The sequence below is a fragment of the Neomonachus schauinslandi genome, chromosome 3, assembly GCF_002201575.2.
Source record: "Neomonachus schauinslandi chromosome 3, ASM220157v2, whole genome shotgun sequence".
Classification (NCBI taxonomy): domain Eukaryota; kingdom Metazoa; phylum Chordata; class Mammalia; order Carnivora; family Phocidae; genus Neomonachus; species Neomonachus schauinslandi.
The window spans coordinates 192,437,963-192,451,130 of NC_058405.1; the positions used below are offsets into that span (position 1 = coordinate 192,437,963).

Sequence of the window (13,168 nt, forward strand, 5' to 3'; positions counted from 1 at the left end):
CCTTCTTACTGTTTGAAACCCAGTTAGCTCCCCACCTTCCCTGTTTTTTCGTGTCTAGTCCCTCCTCTGTTGTTCAGGATTCGGCCCAGAATAGATTTCGTCTGGCTGGATTAGGTGTGCGCCTGATGTCGGCCCTAATTGTTCCCTGTGGTAGCTGTCTACTGGACTGTTAGTCTTTTGAGGGGGAAGAGATGTGTGAGTCTTGTCACCCTTACCCATTGTCTAGCACAGTGATCAGCACATAGTAGGTTATCAGATTTTTCTTTAACAACCCCAATCATAATACCTCAAGATAAATTTAATGTTCCGAAACAACCTTGCCATCCTAATAAGAGATACAGTGCAGTGTAGAGGTCCCAAAAGCTGTTTCCTAGTGTTTGTAATTTGAGGTTCATTATTTTCAGTTTTGGTAGCTCCCACTTAGGCTTTCTTTGTACCACCCAGTACCCTAACTCACAATGTGTACTGCTCTGTCAAATCTTGGCAGTAATCGTCTCAGCTGTGAAGTTGATCCTGACACTTTTTCCCATTTTCCACTTTGATCTCTCACCTGGCACAGCACCCTAGGATGAAGAACAAGGGATTCTCAATCTGGTCAGATTTGCATTGACTGCTTTTGAGCTAGCAGGGTGACCTAGGGAAATGGGAGGAGGGAAGGGGATGAGACTGCCCTCTGTCATTATTCGTAAATGTGATTCAGGTCCCCCCCTTTTATTTTTTTAAAGATTTTATTTATTTGACAGAGACACAGCAAGAGAGGGAACACAAGCAGGGGGAGAGGGAGAAGCAGGCTCCCCACTGAGCAGGGAGCCCGATGCGGGGCTCGATCCAGGACCCTGGGATCATGACCTGAGCCAAAGGCAGACGCCTCACCGACTGAGCCACCAAGTTGCCCCTCAGGTCCCCTTTTATACCCAACTCCTTTTTATATCCGAAGACAGAAACTGCTGAAAAAGAAAAGAGAGAAGGGGACTTCAGAACTCATTCGGCAGCAGAATTGGGTTGAAGCCATTTTATATTCTGTATTTATACTTTGTGCTAATGGTCATATATGTCACTATAGAAAATACATTTGATTGTGGGGTGTGCTGCCCAGGTAGCCATTGAGGAGGTTGTGTTGTGTAGTGTATGTACCTTCCTCAAATCCAAACAATGCCGAATGTCTCGAGCTCTGGATAAGGGATTATGGGCATTTGGGGTCTTACACAGCAGTGTCATTTTGTGTGTGGGGGGGGTAATGTATGTAAATAGAAGAACAACATGTCTATGATTGGTAGTCAGGAGCAATCCACTAGTGTTAATACCACTAGCAAAATAAATTTATATATATGGCCAAGAATCTAGTTTTACCTATCTGTTCTTCATCTTTTGTTTGGGGAAAGTTGCTTTGTTTTATGTGAATTGGGATGGGAGTATTGCTCGGTGGAAGAAGGAAGCCATGTTCAAGTAAAGGCAAATGTTTAAACAATTGCTAGCATCTATGATGAGCACAACCGGAAAGAATAACATTTTTATTTGACTACATTGAGTTAGGGGGATCCAAATGGTCTGCGGTCATGGTTTAAATTAATCACAGTGCTGGGCGTCCTGTGTTGTTTGATCAAGTCTTTTTCACTGAAAACCAGGTGCTTCAAAAGTTCCACGTTCCTCTTGCAATTTTCATTTTACATTAGGCAGCTAATAATTTATATTGTTAGAAAATCGTAGTGGATCCAAATTATATTTCAGGAAAAAAACTGAGTATGAAAGAAATAGCATATTGCAAGAAAAACTTGCTAAATTAAAGAATTCATAGCTTGGGGACGCCTGGGTGGCTCAGTCGTTAAGCGTCTGCCTTTAAGCATCTGCCTTCGGCTCAGGTCATGATTCCAGGGTCCTGGGATCAAGCCCCACATAGGGCTCCCCATTCCGCGGGAAGCCTGCTTCTCCCTCTCCCACTCCCTCTGCTTGTGTTCCCTCTCTGTCTCTCTCTGTCAAGTAAATAAAATCTTAAAAAAAAAAGAAAATTCGTAGCCTGTTCCAATAACGGTATTCTCCATTTTCCTACATGTGTGCATCCAGATAGGTCTCCCTGACTTACTTCCAGCAGGAAACTGATAGGTAGCAATGAAAGCTCCCCTTCTCTCCTATGGAACATCCTCAGTCCTGCTTAACAGGATAAGGTGAACACAAGTGGGCTCGAAGTACAGCATTCTCAGGGTGCTCAGATGAAGTTGGTCAGAACCCACGCAGGGGCCCAGGGTTCCCTGAGGAGAAGCAAGTCTGTGGATGTTCAGGAGAGACCTCCATGACAGTCCTATGTCCTATTGGGTTGGTTTGAAATAAGATACATGTGATAGCTTCTAAGGCAAGTGCCCACTCCTTTATTTTTCCATGTGAGCTTGAAGGTCACTTTATCCCCTTTAAGAAAAAACTCACGTTAGGATTCCATCTAGGGTTGGACCACGTTTATATACTAATTTGGGAGAAATAAAAATGATTTGACTCACCTAGGCCCTGTTTTTTCTAAATTTGTTCTTAAATGCTTGGTTGCTTTCTGTTTTACTTTGGTTGTAAATGACATTTCACCCCTATTTCCATTCCTTTATATTCATTACTAGTACAGAAAGGAATTATTTTGTATCTGGCTTGTATCCAGTCACCTTACTAAATTACCTTATTCTAGATTTTTTTTTTTAAGATTTATTTATTTGAATGGGGGGAGGGGCAGAGAGAATCTTGGGCAGACTCTCCGCTGAGCACAGAGCCAGAAGTAGGGCTTGATCCCATGACCCGGAGATCATGACCTGAACCGAAGTCAAGAGTCGGGGGCTCGACTGACTCAGCCACCCTGGCGCCCCTAGAATTTTTTTTTAACTGAACCATTTGTGTTTTCTGTGTATTCAGTCTTTTTTTTTTTTTAAAGATTTTATTTATTTGACAGAGAGAGATACAGCGAGAGAGGGAACACAAGCAGCGGGAGTGGGAGAGGGAGAAGCAGGCTTCCCGCGGAGCAGGGAGCCCGATGCGGGGCTCGATCCCAGGACCCTGGGATCATGACCTGAGCCGAAGGCAGACGCTTAACGACTGAGCCACCCAGGCGCCCCGTGTATTCAGTCTTAACAGTGAAAAAGCTTTTGTATTTTTTTCATTTTGTTGTTTGACTGAATTTTATGGTGAGATTGCAATATGAAGGTCTTGTTTGGATCTTAATTCAAATGAACAACCAAAAAATGAGACAATCAGAGAATAAGTGTTTTAAAATAATTACAGTAGTAATGGGCATCCCTGCCTAATTAGTGATTGTAATTTAAATAGATTTAGTATTCCATTGTTGAGGGAATAACATTTGCCATTGGTGTTCGGGAATACCCTGGGTTATATTTAAGCAGTTTCCTTAGTGTTTTTATTAGAGGTGGTTGCTAATTTTATCATATGTCTTTTCAGCATTCATATAGGATTATCTTCTTTAATTTGTTGTAATGGCTTTATGTAGATAGATGTTTTTGGTATATTTCTGGAACCTAATTGCTAACAAATATTTCATTGAGAATTTTTGCCATTTATATTCATGAATGAGATTGACATACCGCTATCTAGCAAGCTTTCTTAGGTGTCTCTCTGGGTTTGTTGTTAAAAGTTGTAGTTTCTTCATAAAATAAATTGGAGTGCTTTCCCTTTTTCTGTTCTGGCTTAAGTGACATGGGTGTTACCTGTTCAGGGTTGGATGGCACGCAGCTCTAATTCCGTCTGTCCTGGTCCCTTCTTCACTGGTAGATTTGATTCAGCTGTTCATGGTATTTGTTCTCGTCAGTGTCTAGCAAATCATCCATTGCTTCCAGATTTTCAGATCTGTGGCCATCTTGATACATGAGTCTGTGTTTATACAGAGTCTGTGTTTATACCTTCTTTTCTATATTTGCTTTTTCCCCCCCTTAATGGGACTTGTGAGGAATTTCTTTCAAAGAACTAGCTTTTGGATCTATTTATCCTTCTATTGAGTTACTTTATTTCTCAATAATGTGAGAGCCAAATTTCTTTATCTTCAGTATTCTTTAATGAAAATATCTAAAACCCAAATTCTCATCAGAGTCTATGAAGCTTTTATTGTGTCCCATAGATCTGCTTTTGTCTTCTTTCCGTTGCTTTCTAGATAGCTTGTGGTTTTGCTTTTGTTACCCTCATTGATCCAAGGGATATCCAGGAGTGTTCCAAATAATTGGGAGTTGTATTTTATCTCCCCCCCCCGCCCCCAGATTTAACAGATCACAAGTTGAAAACACCAGTTGTAAAGCTATATTTTGAAATTTGCTTAAATTTTCCTTATAGTAGTTACATGACTTTTTCTTTAATTGCATTTCTTTATTAATTCAAGGTTCTGTGTGTCTTAATTCTTATTTATTGGTTGCATTACACAATCCTCTTCCCTTGCTCGTACTCTGTTTACTGGACTGTAATTCTGAGAGATGCTATTAAAGTCTTGTACGTGATTTGTATTTTTATCAAGTTTACCTGACATTTTTCCTAGTCTTTGCTTTATGTATTTATCTGCTGTAATTTGTATATGCAAGTTTAGGAATGTTATATCTTCCCTATAAATGGTTCCTTTTATCATGGTCACATTTTTACCTTAAGTTTCACCTGGACTGATACTATTGTCTGTCCTACTTTCTTTGTGTTTGGCCAGCCTGGTATCTTTTAGCCTGTCCTTTTGTTTTCAGCACTTTTGTTACTTTAAGCATTATCTGTCCACTTAATGATTTATTTCATTATTTTTCCTCTTGTTTCCTTTCCATAATTTTGCTGACTTGATCAAGTTGCTGTTCTGTATCTGTTTCTTAACTTAGAAGTTTGCTGTCTTTTTTTTTTTTTTTTTTTAAATAGTTACCTTTTATAGTCACAGTTAATCTCTATTTGAAAAAAAGATGTCTGCTCCTTCTTCTGCCAGGATCATCTCTTTCCATATGACCCCTCACCTCTCCCTTTGGAATGTTTTCCTTCTGTGCTCTCTCTTGCCACCAACTCTTAGGTTTTGGTAAGGTGGTTTAATACTAATCCTATATCATTAATAGAATTTTCCTAGGGTGTCCCTTCTATTCAAGAGACCTTAATTCACTCCACGTAGTTGGTTAATGTGAGGACTCTGATCTTTGTTCTTCTAAGGAAAATTTTCTTCTATTATTGTTCTTTTCCTCCCTCTGTCCCTTCGTCACTTAATGAGAACTCTTATTGTTAACGAGGTAAATGGCCTAGATTGTTCCTCCAAGACTATCTTTTACCCATGATTTCCGTCTCTGTATTTTTGCCTGTACATTAAGATTTTTTATATTTGGTCTTCCAAGTCACAATTCAAGTCTCAACTGTGACCATTTTGTTCAATTGAGCTACCAAAGTCTCAGTTTGAAAATCATGGATTTTAGGTCCAATAAGCTTTGTTTCTTTTCTTTTCTTTTCTTTTCAAGATTTTATTTATTTGAGGGGGGGGGAGAGAGAGCATGAGCGAGGACGTAAGGGAGAGGGAGAAGCAGACTCACTGCTGAGCCAGGAGCCTGATGTGGACTCGATCCCAGTACTCTGAAATCATGAGCTGAGCTGAAGGCAGACGCTTCACTGACTGAGCCACCGAGGTGCCCCCAGTTTTATTTCTTTCTTTTTTTTTTTTTTTAAAGATTTCACTTATTTATTTGACAGAAAGAGAGAGAACACAAGCAGGGGGAACAGCAGAGGGAGAGGGAGAAGCAGGCTTCCCGCAGAGCAAGGAGCCCGATGCGGGGCTCGATCCCAGGACCCCGGGATCATGACCTGAGCCAAAGGCAGACGCTTAACCAACTGAGCCACCCAGGCGCCCCCCCCCAGTTTTATTTCTTTTAAAAAGTGTATTTGCATCTTTATTCTAGTGATACTATTTTTTTTTTTGGTTCAAATTATTGCCTTCCTCCTCCTGCAGCTTGCCTATTTAGCTCTTCTTGGAGGCAGGGAGATGTGGTCCACTATCATCTTACTCCCAGAGTCCTCATGTTTAGGACCTCTGTTCTCCAGTCTTTTCCAGGATCCACTGTATTCCTTTCCTTGCCAAAAGGTTCTTCAGAATTCATCTCCTGCCTCTGTTTTTGTCTAATAGTCCTACTTTAAGTTTGCCTTAATTCCCCACCTACGCTTGGAGCTTTCCACACCTCCTCAGTTGGTGGCCCTCCCTTTTAGCCCAGGCCTTACCAGACACTCCTTTCTCAGTCATGGTGGTAGCAACAAGCAGTTTACAGACTGTACGTGAGTTCACAGCTCTCCTCTGCCTCCCTTCTTGTTCCTGCCCGATAGGCGAGAGTAAGACTTCCAATGGGCTACTAGAAGGAGAACCAAGACTATAAATGCTTGTCTTCTGTGAAATAATACAAATCCTACTGCTGTCAGCCTTAGTTAACCAAACCATGCATGGGGGTGCAGGAGCCTCATTTCTTGAGAGGTGGTTGGGAACATTTACATTCAGAAGGGAAACAGGGTGTGCAGTTTTCGAGAATGTTAAGGTTTGGGCAATGGGGAGGCAAGAACAGGAAAGAGACTTGCTAATAAGTTTCTAAGCTCCAGAGGGAATCAAGTCTGACTGCATTCATATCTCTTGACTTTGTTACCAAAGATTCCCCAGTAGACTCTGTGTTCCCCAAACTTTCAAGTCTTTTAAAATTCATATTAAAATTACAAATGTCTCTAAAACTGTTGTTACACTCCTCAAGCACTCCAGTGTCTTCAGTCCTTTTTCCTTTACTTATAAATGTTGCTCTTTGTGCCCCATTGTCAAAAACTAGTTCTCAGGATCTCAAGGAATCTTCAGTAGCAGATAGTACTCTACAAGCACCTTTCCTTGTAGACAGGTTTCAGAGAAAGAAAATCATAATTTCAGAGGTCATGAGAATTTGTCTTTTTCTCCAATTGTGTCCCTGGTGCTTAGTGTATAATCAGTACTAAAGAAAGTTTGGATGTTATTGGAAATATGGAATGTTTGTATGTATACACATGTATATATGTTTGATTTAATTGACCTTACTTTTTATATCTAATTTATAATGAGATAATCTCATTTTTGTAATTTGATGCAATTGACAAGTGAAACAGAAGCTGTTTATGCTTTATGTGTAAGTCTTTACACGTCAATTCATGCTAAATCAAATGTGTGTGTATATATACAAACACGTGTACATGTTTTTTTAAACAGATCAAGAAAACTTCACTGAAGATGTCTAAGGTAAGAGATCTCACTTTTCATGTCTCTACAGTATAAGGAGAAACTGCTTTGTGTTTTTAAGCCGTTTATAGTCAAGACTTACCTGACTCATTTTTAATACAACTGATATATTTGATTCATTGAGACAGTTCTAATTTGACATTTTGAAAACTTTGAGCTTTCTTTTTTCAGATTTCCAATTTCTTATTTCTAAATACATCAGTAACAATCCATTTATCCTCCTTTACATCATTCCCAGCAGACCAATCGAATAATAATTTAAAATTTGAATAATTTATCATCATGAAATTTATAGGGCTCTTACAGTTGATAAATTGGCTTGTATCAGCTCTTGCAAATTAGCGCAGAGCCCTGAAATAAATTAGTTCTAAAAGACATGCTGAGAAAAGCAGAACTTGTGGTTAAAATTGCAAGATTATTATTTTCTTTTTATTTTTGAGTGTTTCGGTATTCGTTACTATCTGATGCATAATCATCATAGTAATTTTTACTTTTTGAAAGTGGATGTATATTTTTTAATTTGTGAGAACTAATATACCTTTGTCACAGGTTTGATTATATCTTAAAAACAACTAGTAAGGTATTTATTCTTTTTTTGTAAAATCTTATTTTAGCAACAACCAACTCAGTTTATAAATCCAGAAACTCCTGGCTATGTCGGATTTGCAAATCTTCCCAATCAAGTTCACCGAAAATCAGTGAAAAAAGGTTTTGAGTTCACACTAATGGTGGTCGGTAAGAAATTAACTTATACCTTCAAGCTTATTAAATATGTGGATATCTTCCCTTCCCAATCTTTAGGGTATAGTAGTGTGACCTATAAAGTCAAAGGGAAAATTCCTTTATTGTCAGAATCAAATAACAGGGAATTTGAAAAAAAAAAATCTTTAGAATATTTTGTTGAAGAGTAAAATTCTAATATTTCTGTCATTTCCTTGTTTGTGGTGAAAGTGCCAGTGAGCCTCCAAAATGACCCCAGTGACCCTTGCCTGCTGGTGTTTGTGATACTTTCTACCCCCTCCCACACTGAGTATGGCTTACACATGTATCCAGTAGGGCAGAAACGGAGGTGTGTGACTTTAGACAGAGTCATAAAAGAGATTGTAGCTTGCCTCGTCTTCTCTTAATCACTCACGCTGGGGGATGCCAGCTGCTGTGTTGGGAGGACTCTTCAGCAGCTTTACAGAGAAGTCCACCAGGGCAAGGAGCTGAGACCTGCGAGTAGCTGTGTGTAAGCTGTTCTCCACCTTCCCTAACAAAGTTATAAACAAGCCTTGACGGATCAAGCTGATTGACAAATAAGCTACTTGTCAGGATAAAAGCCATCATTCATTAAGGAAGGATGTCAAAATCAGTTTACAATGTAACACTTAAAATTGCTAGCATCCAATGAAAAGTTATTATTTATGCAAAGAAACAAAACAATGTAGCATATAACCAGGAGAGAAATCAGGCAATAGAAACAGATCCAGAAATGACAGAGATGATGGAATTGGTGAACAAGAACTTTTATTATTTTAAATATGCTCCTGGTACCTAAAGGAGAACATCAACGTAATGAGGAAGATAACCAAAAAGAACTTAACAGAAAGAACTAGAGATTAAAAAAAAAAAAATTACAGTATTTGAGATGGAAATTTTTCTAACAGACCTAACAGCAAATTATATACCGCAGAAGAGAAGAGGCCAATAGAAAGTATCCAGACACCAAGTAGAATAAATATAAAGAAAAGCACACCAAGGCACACAATACACAGTTGGTGAAAAGCAGTGATAAACAGAAAAATCTTAGAAGGAAGGCAGTGGGTGGTGGGAAATAAGCATATTGCATGCAGAGGATGGAAGGGAAGAAGGACCACTGACTTAGGAATAACATACGCCATAGGAAATGACAGTTTAAAGTACTGAAAGAATAAAACCATCAGCCTGGAATTCTGATGGAGTCTTAAAAAAAAATAAAATACAAAAACTTTTTTTTTTTTTTTTAAGATTTTATTTATTTATTTGACAGACACACAGCAAGAGAGGGAACACAAGCAGGGGGAGCAGGAGAGGGAGAAGCAGGCTTCCTGCTGAGCCGGGAGCCTGATGCAGGGCTTGATCCCAGGACCCCGGGATCATGACCTGAGCCAAAGGCAGACGCTTAACAACTGAGCCACCCAGGTGCCCCGAAATATAAACATTTTTGGATAAAAACAGAATTTATCACTGTCAGACTTGCACCAGAAGAAAGATTATTAAATGGGGTTTTTCAGGTTAACAGAAAAGGTAGAGCATTGGAAAGGGCAAGTGTGTTGGTAAATACAAAACACTTTTCGTGGTTTTTCATTTCTTTCGATGATAATTGCCTTTAAAACGGAGTTAGTAATGTATGACACTGGAGTATGATGAACCAGAGCAGCAAAGGACGGGAAGGTGTGTCGAAGAGCTGCTGTAATACGTTGACCTGATGGAATAGTCCATAAGGGAGGGCTGCTAAGTTAACATTGCCTGGTGTGAACTCTGGCGCAGCCACTGGAAAAGTAAAACAAGGGTTTGACTAAAAGCAGATAGGTTTGATAAGATAGAACACAAAAGTCTGCTTAATCCAAAAGAAGGCAGGAAAAAAAAGAAGAGATGACACAGGTGGGGAGAGGGCAGCACCCTGGCAGAAGGGCCACAGCCATGACCGTGACAGGTCAGAAGCAGGCAGGGTGAGCCTGAATGACCGGAATGGAAAATCCTCACACAGAGCCCAACCAAGAGAAACCTGAAGCAGCTGTATTAATAACAGACAGAGTGGACTTTAGGTCTACTACCTGGATGTTCCCAGAGATAAAGAAATATGTATCAGAAAGATGCAGGGGATGGTTCAAAACAACATCTTAACTGTATGTGCACTTAATAACAGAGCTCCATAAGGCATGGTGCAGAATCAGGAGAAAGATTTGTAAGAGTGGGTTTTAAACATTCTGCATAGTAATTTATGAAACAAAATCAGTAATGTTGTAGAATATTAAAATAACACTATCAAACAATATGACCTAATTGACATCGAGAGCACTATGCTGAGAAACTGTAAGGTTATACATTCTTTTCAAGTGCATGTGGAACATTCACCAAAGCTATTCTTTTTTTTAAGATTTTATTTATTTGACAGAGAGAGCACTAGCAAGGGGCAGGAGCAGAGGAAGAGGGAGAAGCAGACTCCCCGCTGAGCAGGGAACCCGACGCGGGGCTTGATCCCAGGACCCTGAGATCATGACCTGAGCTGAAGGCAGACGCTTAACCGACTGAGCCACCCAGGTGCCCCCCAAAGCTACTCTTCATGGCAAGAGCATTTTATTAGGCCAGCATTACCCTGTAATCAATCAATAATGAGAAAAGTACAGACTAACTCTTCATGAGCATAGACACAAACAGCTCAAAGTTTTGGCAAATCCAGCAGTACATGAAAGTGCTGATTAATACAGGAAGTTCTACTATAGTACAATATACATGTGCTCCTTAAAAATCACCATGTTATGCAGTTGAAACCATAGGCTTCTGGAGAAAATAGGGGCACAAGACTCAAAATCTGATTCAGTGGCCCATTTGGAAGAGAGTGAGGAACACAATCAAAATGGTTTTTGCATGTTAATTGGTTAAAATACCATCCGATACACCAAATATAGGCACTATGGGTTGACTAGACCCTGAAGTTTGTCAAAATGGGTGTCAGGAAATGGTGGAAGGAGGGCTGTGTGAAGATGGATGGGAAGCTGTGCCAGGAGGGAGTGGGTGTGGCCCACAGTACCCGTTGAACTGAGGTTGCTGCTAGCTGATAGCAAGTTGAGAGTATTCTTTCATGGCTTGATTCTGTTGGGGGTGGTTTTCTGTGTTCACCTAGTTTGTCAGCAGTGAAATCACACATAAACAGATGTAAAGTGATTATTACATTGAAATTGTTCCCTAATGTACCAGTTGTGTTGGAACAAATTCTCACCTTCAAGGCTCGTGTTATGCCAAAGCTATATGTATATACCCTAACAAACGGGGTTTATCTCAGGGGCGTGTGGTTTAACATCGGAGAACAGTCCCCATGGTTCTAAAGGGGAAATGTCATCTAAAACATGCAGTCGTAACAATTCAAAACCCATTAAAGATCTCCTAAATTAGTAAGCTAGAAGTAAAAGGAAGTTTTCTCAGTTTGATTAAGGGTATATACTAAAAACCTATAGTTAGTGTTATTCTTTCTCATGAAGAAAGAAAATAAAACATTCTTAATTACAACTGAAATGACTTGTGTATGTTAAAAACTCTAAGGAATCCCAAAACTACTAGGTCTAGTAAGTCAATTTTATCAAGATTGCAGGTTCTGATCAGTATACAAAAATAACTTGATTTCTGTAGATTACCAACAGAAAATTTTAAAATGACCTTGAAAAGACTATCAAAAACAATAGTTAAAAAAAACATTTCAAAAGACGGTGCCATTTACCATAATATAAGAAATACGCAGTGCTGAGGGTAACTTAGCAGAATGTGTGCATGACCTACACTGACAACGTGGGGACTTGGCTGAGAGAGAGAAGGCCAGGTAAGCTGTGAGAGCTGCCGGCGTGCTGGGCATGCCCGGGACGGTGCCCTTCTGCCCCCAGAGTGATCCAGAGTCAGCACAATGCCAGTCAAAGTCACACCAGGCTCTTTTAAAATAGAAATGAACAATCTGATTCTGAAGTGTAAACGTAAGTGCAGAGGGCCTAGAATAGACAGAACCATGTAGAGGACTTTTACTATCTGATTTTGAGACATACCAACAGGAACTACGAAGTGTGGTAAGGGTAGACATTCAAATCTACCGAAGAGAATAACAGCCCAAAGTAGACCCACATATACATGGTCAGCTGGTTCTTTTTTTTTTTTTAGGACTTTAGACACCACGACACACTTTTATTTATTTTTTTATTTTTTTAAGATTTTACTTATTTATTACAGAGATAGCACGAGAGGGGGGGAGGGTCAGAGGGAGAAGCAGACTCCCTGCTGAGCAGGGAGCCCAATGTGGGACTTGATCTCAGGACCCTAGGATCGTGCCTGAGCCAAAGGCAGACGCTTAACTGACTGAGCCATCCAGGTGCCCTGGTCAGCTGATTTTTGACAAAGGTGCCAAGGTGATGCAAAGGGGAAAAGGTTGGTCATTTTGCAGATAGTGCTGTAACAAATAGGTGGTCATGTGGCAGACAGGGACCGTGAACCCCTCCTTCACACTGTACACCACAGTTCACTAACTGTACAGCTATAAGAAGTCTAGAAGAAAATGGGGAAGAAAATTTTCTTGACTATGGAGTAAGCAGATTGCTTAGGATGTGAAGAACACTAATCACAAAATAAGTAAGTTGTGCTTCATTAAAAATTTATGTTCTTCAAAAGATACCGACAAAAAAGGCCGTAAACTGAGAAAGCGTTCACAGCACCACATGCGACATAGGACTTGTATCCAGAACATAAGCTCGCAATCATTCAGGAAGAAGACACACTCCCCAGTTACAAAAACGGCCACAGGATTGAAACAGACATTTCATAGGAGATCCTGAATGGCCAGGACACACAGCATCCTCCTTGGTCGTCAGGAAGAAATGCACACTGACCCACAAGATGCCCCCACACACTCCCTGGAATGGCTGAAATTTTCGAAGTCTGGCAGTCCAAACGTTAGCAAGGATACGGACAACTGCAGCTCTCCTACTAACAGCTGGTGAGAATAAAAAGTGATGCAACCACTTTGGAAACCGATTTAGTGCTTTCTTCGCAGTTGCATGCTTACCATGTAACTTGGCGGTTCCCATCCTTCATAGTCACCCAGGAGCAATGATGGCCTGTCCACAGAGGTTTGAGGATGTTCATAGCCACTCCTCCTGCAGTAGCCCAGACTGGATGTAATACACGTGTCCAGCAGGAGGGTGGATCAGCACAGTGTGATAGGTCCCTATA

The 13,168-nt window shown here is 40.2% G+C and overlaps 1 protein-coding gene across 1 annotated transcript in view; it reads left to right on the forward strand.

Moving 5' to 3' along the window:
* The window catches only part of SEPTIN2 (septin 2), a 33,172-nt gene that overhangs the window by 810 nt on the left and 19,194 nt on the right, over window positions 1–13,168 (forward strand). Inside the window, exons 2-3 of the mRNA XM_021679051.2 lie at window positions 7,187–7,216; window positions 7,831–7,951. Of these exons, the coding sequence (XP_021534726.1) occupies window positions 7,208–7,216; window positions 7,831–7,951 (130 nt within the window). The 5' untranslated portion in view covers window positions 7,187–7,207. The remainder of the gene's footprint in view (window positions 1–7,186; window positions 7,217–7,830; window positions 7,952–13,168) is intronic.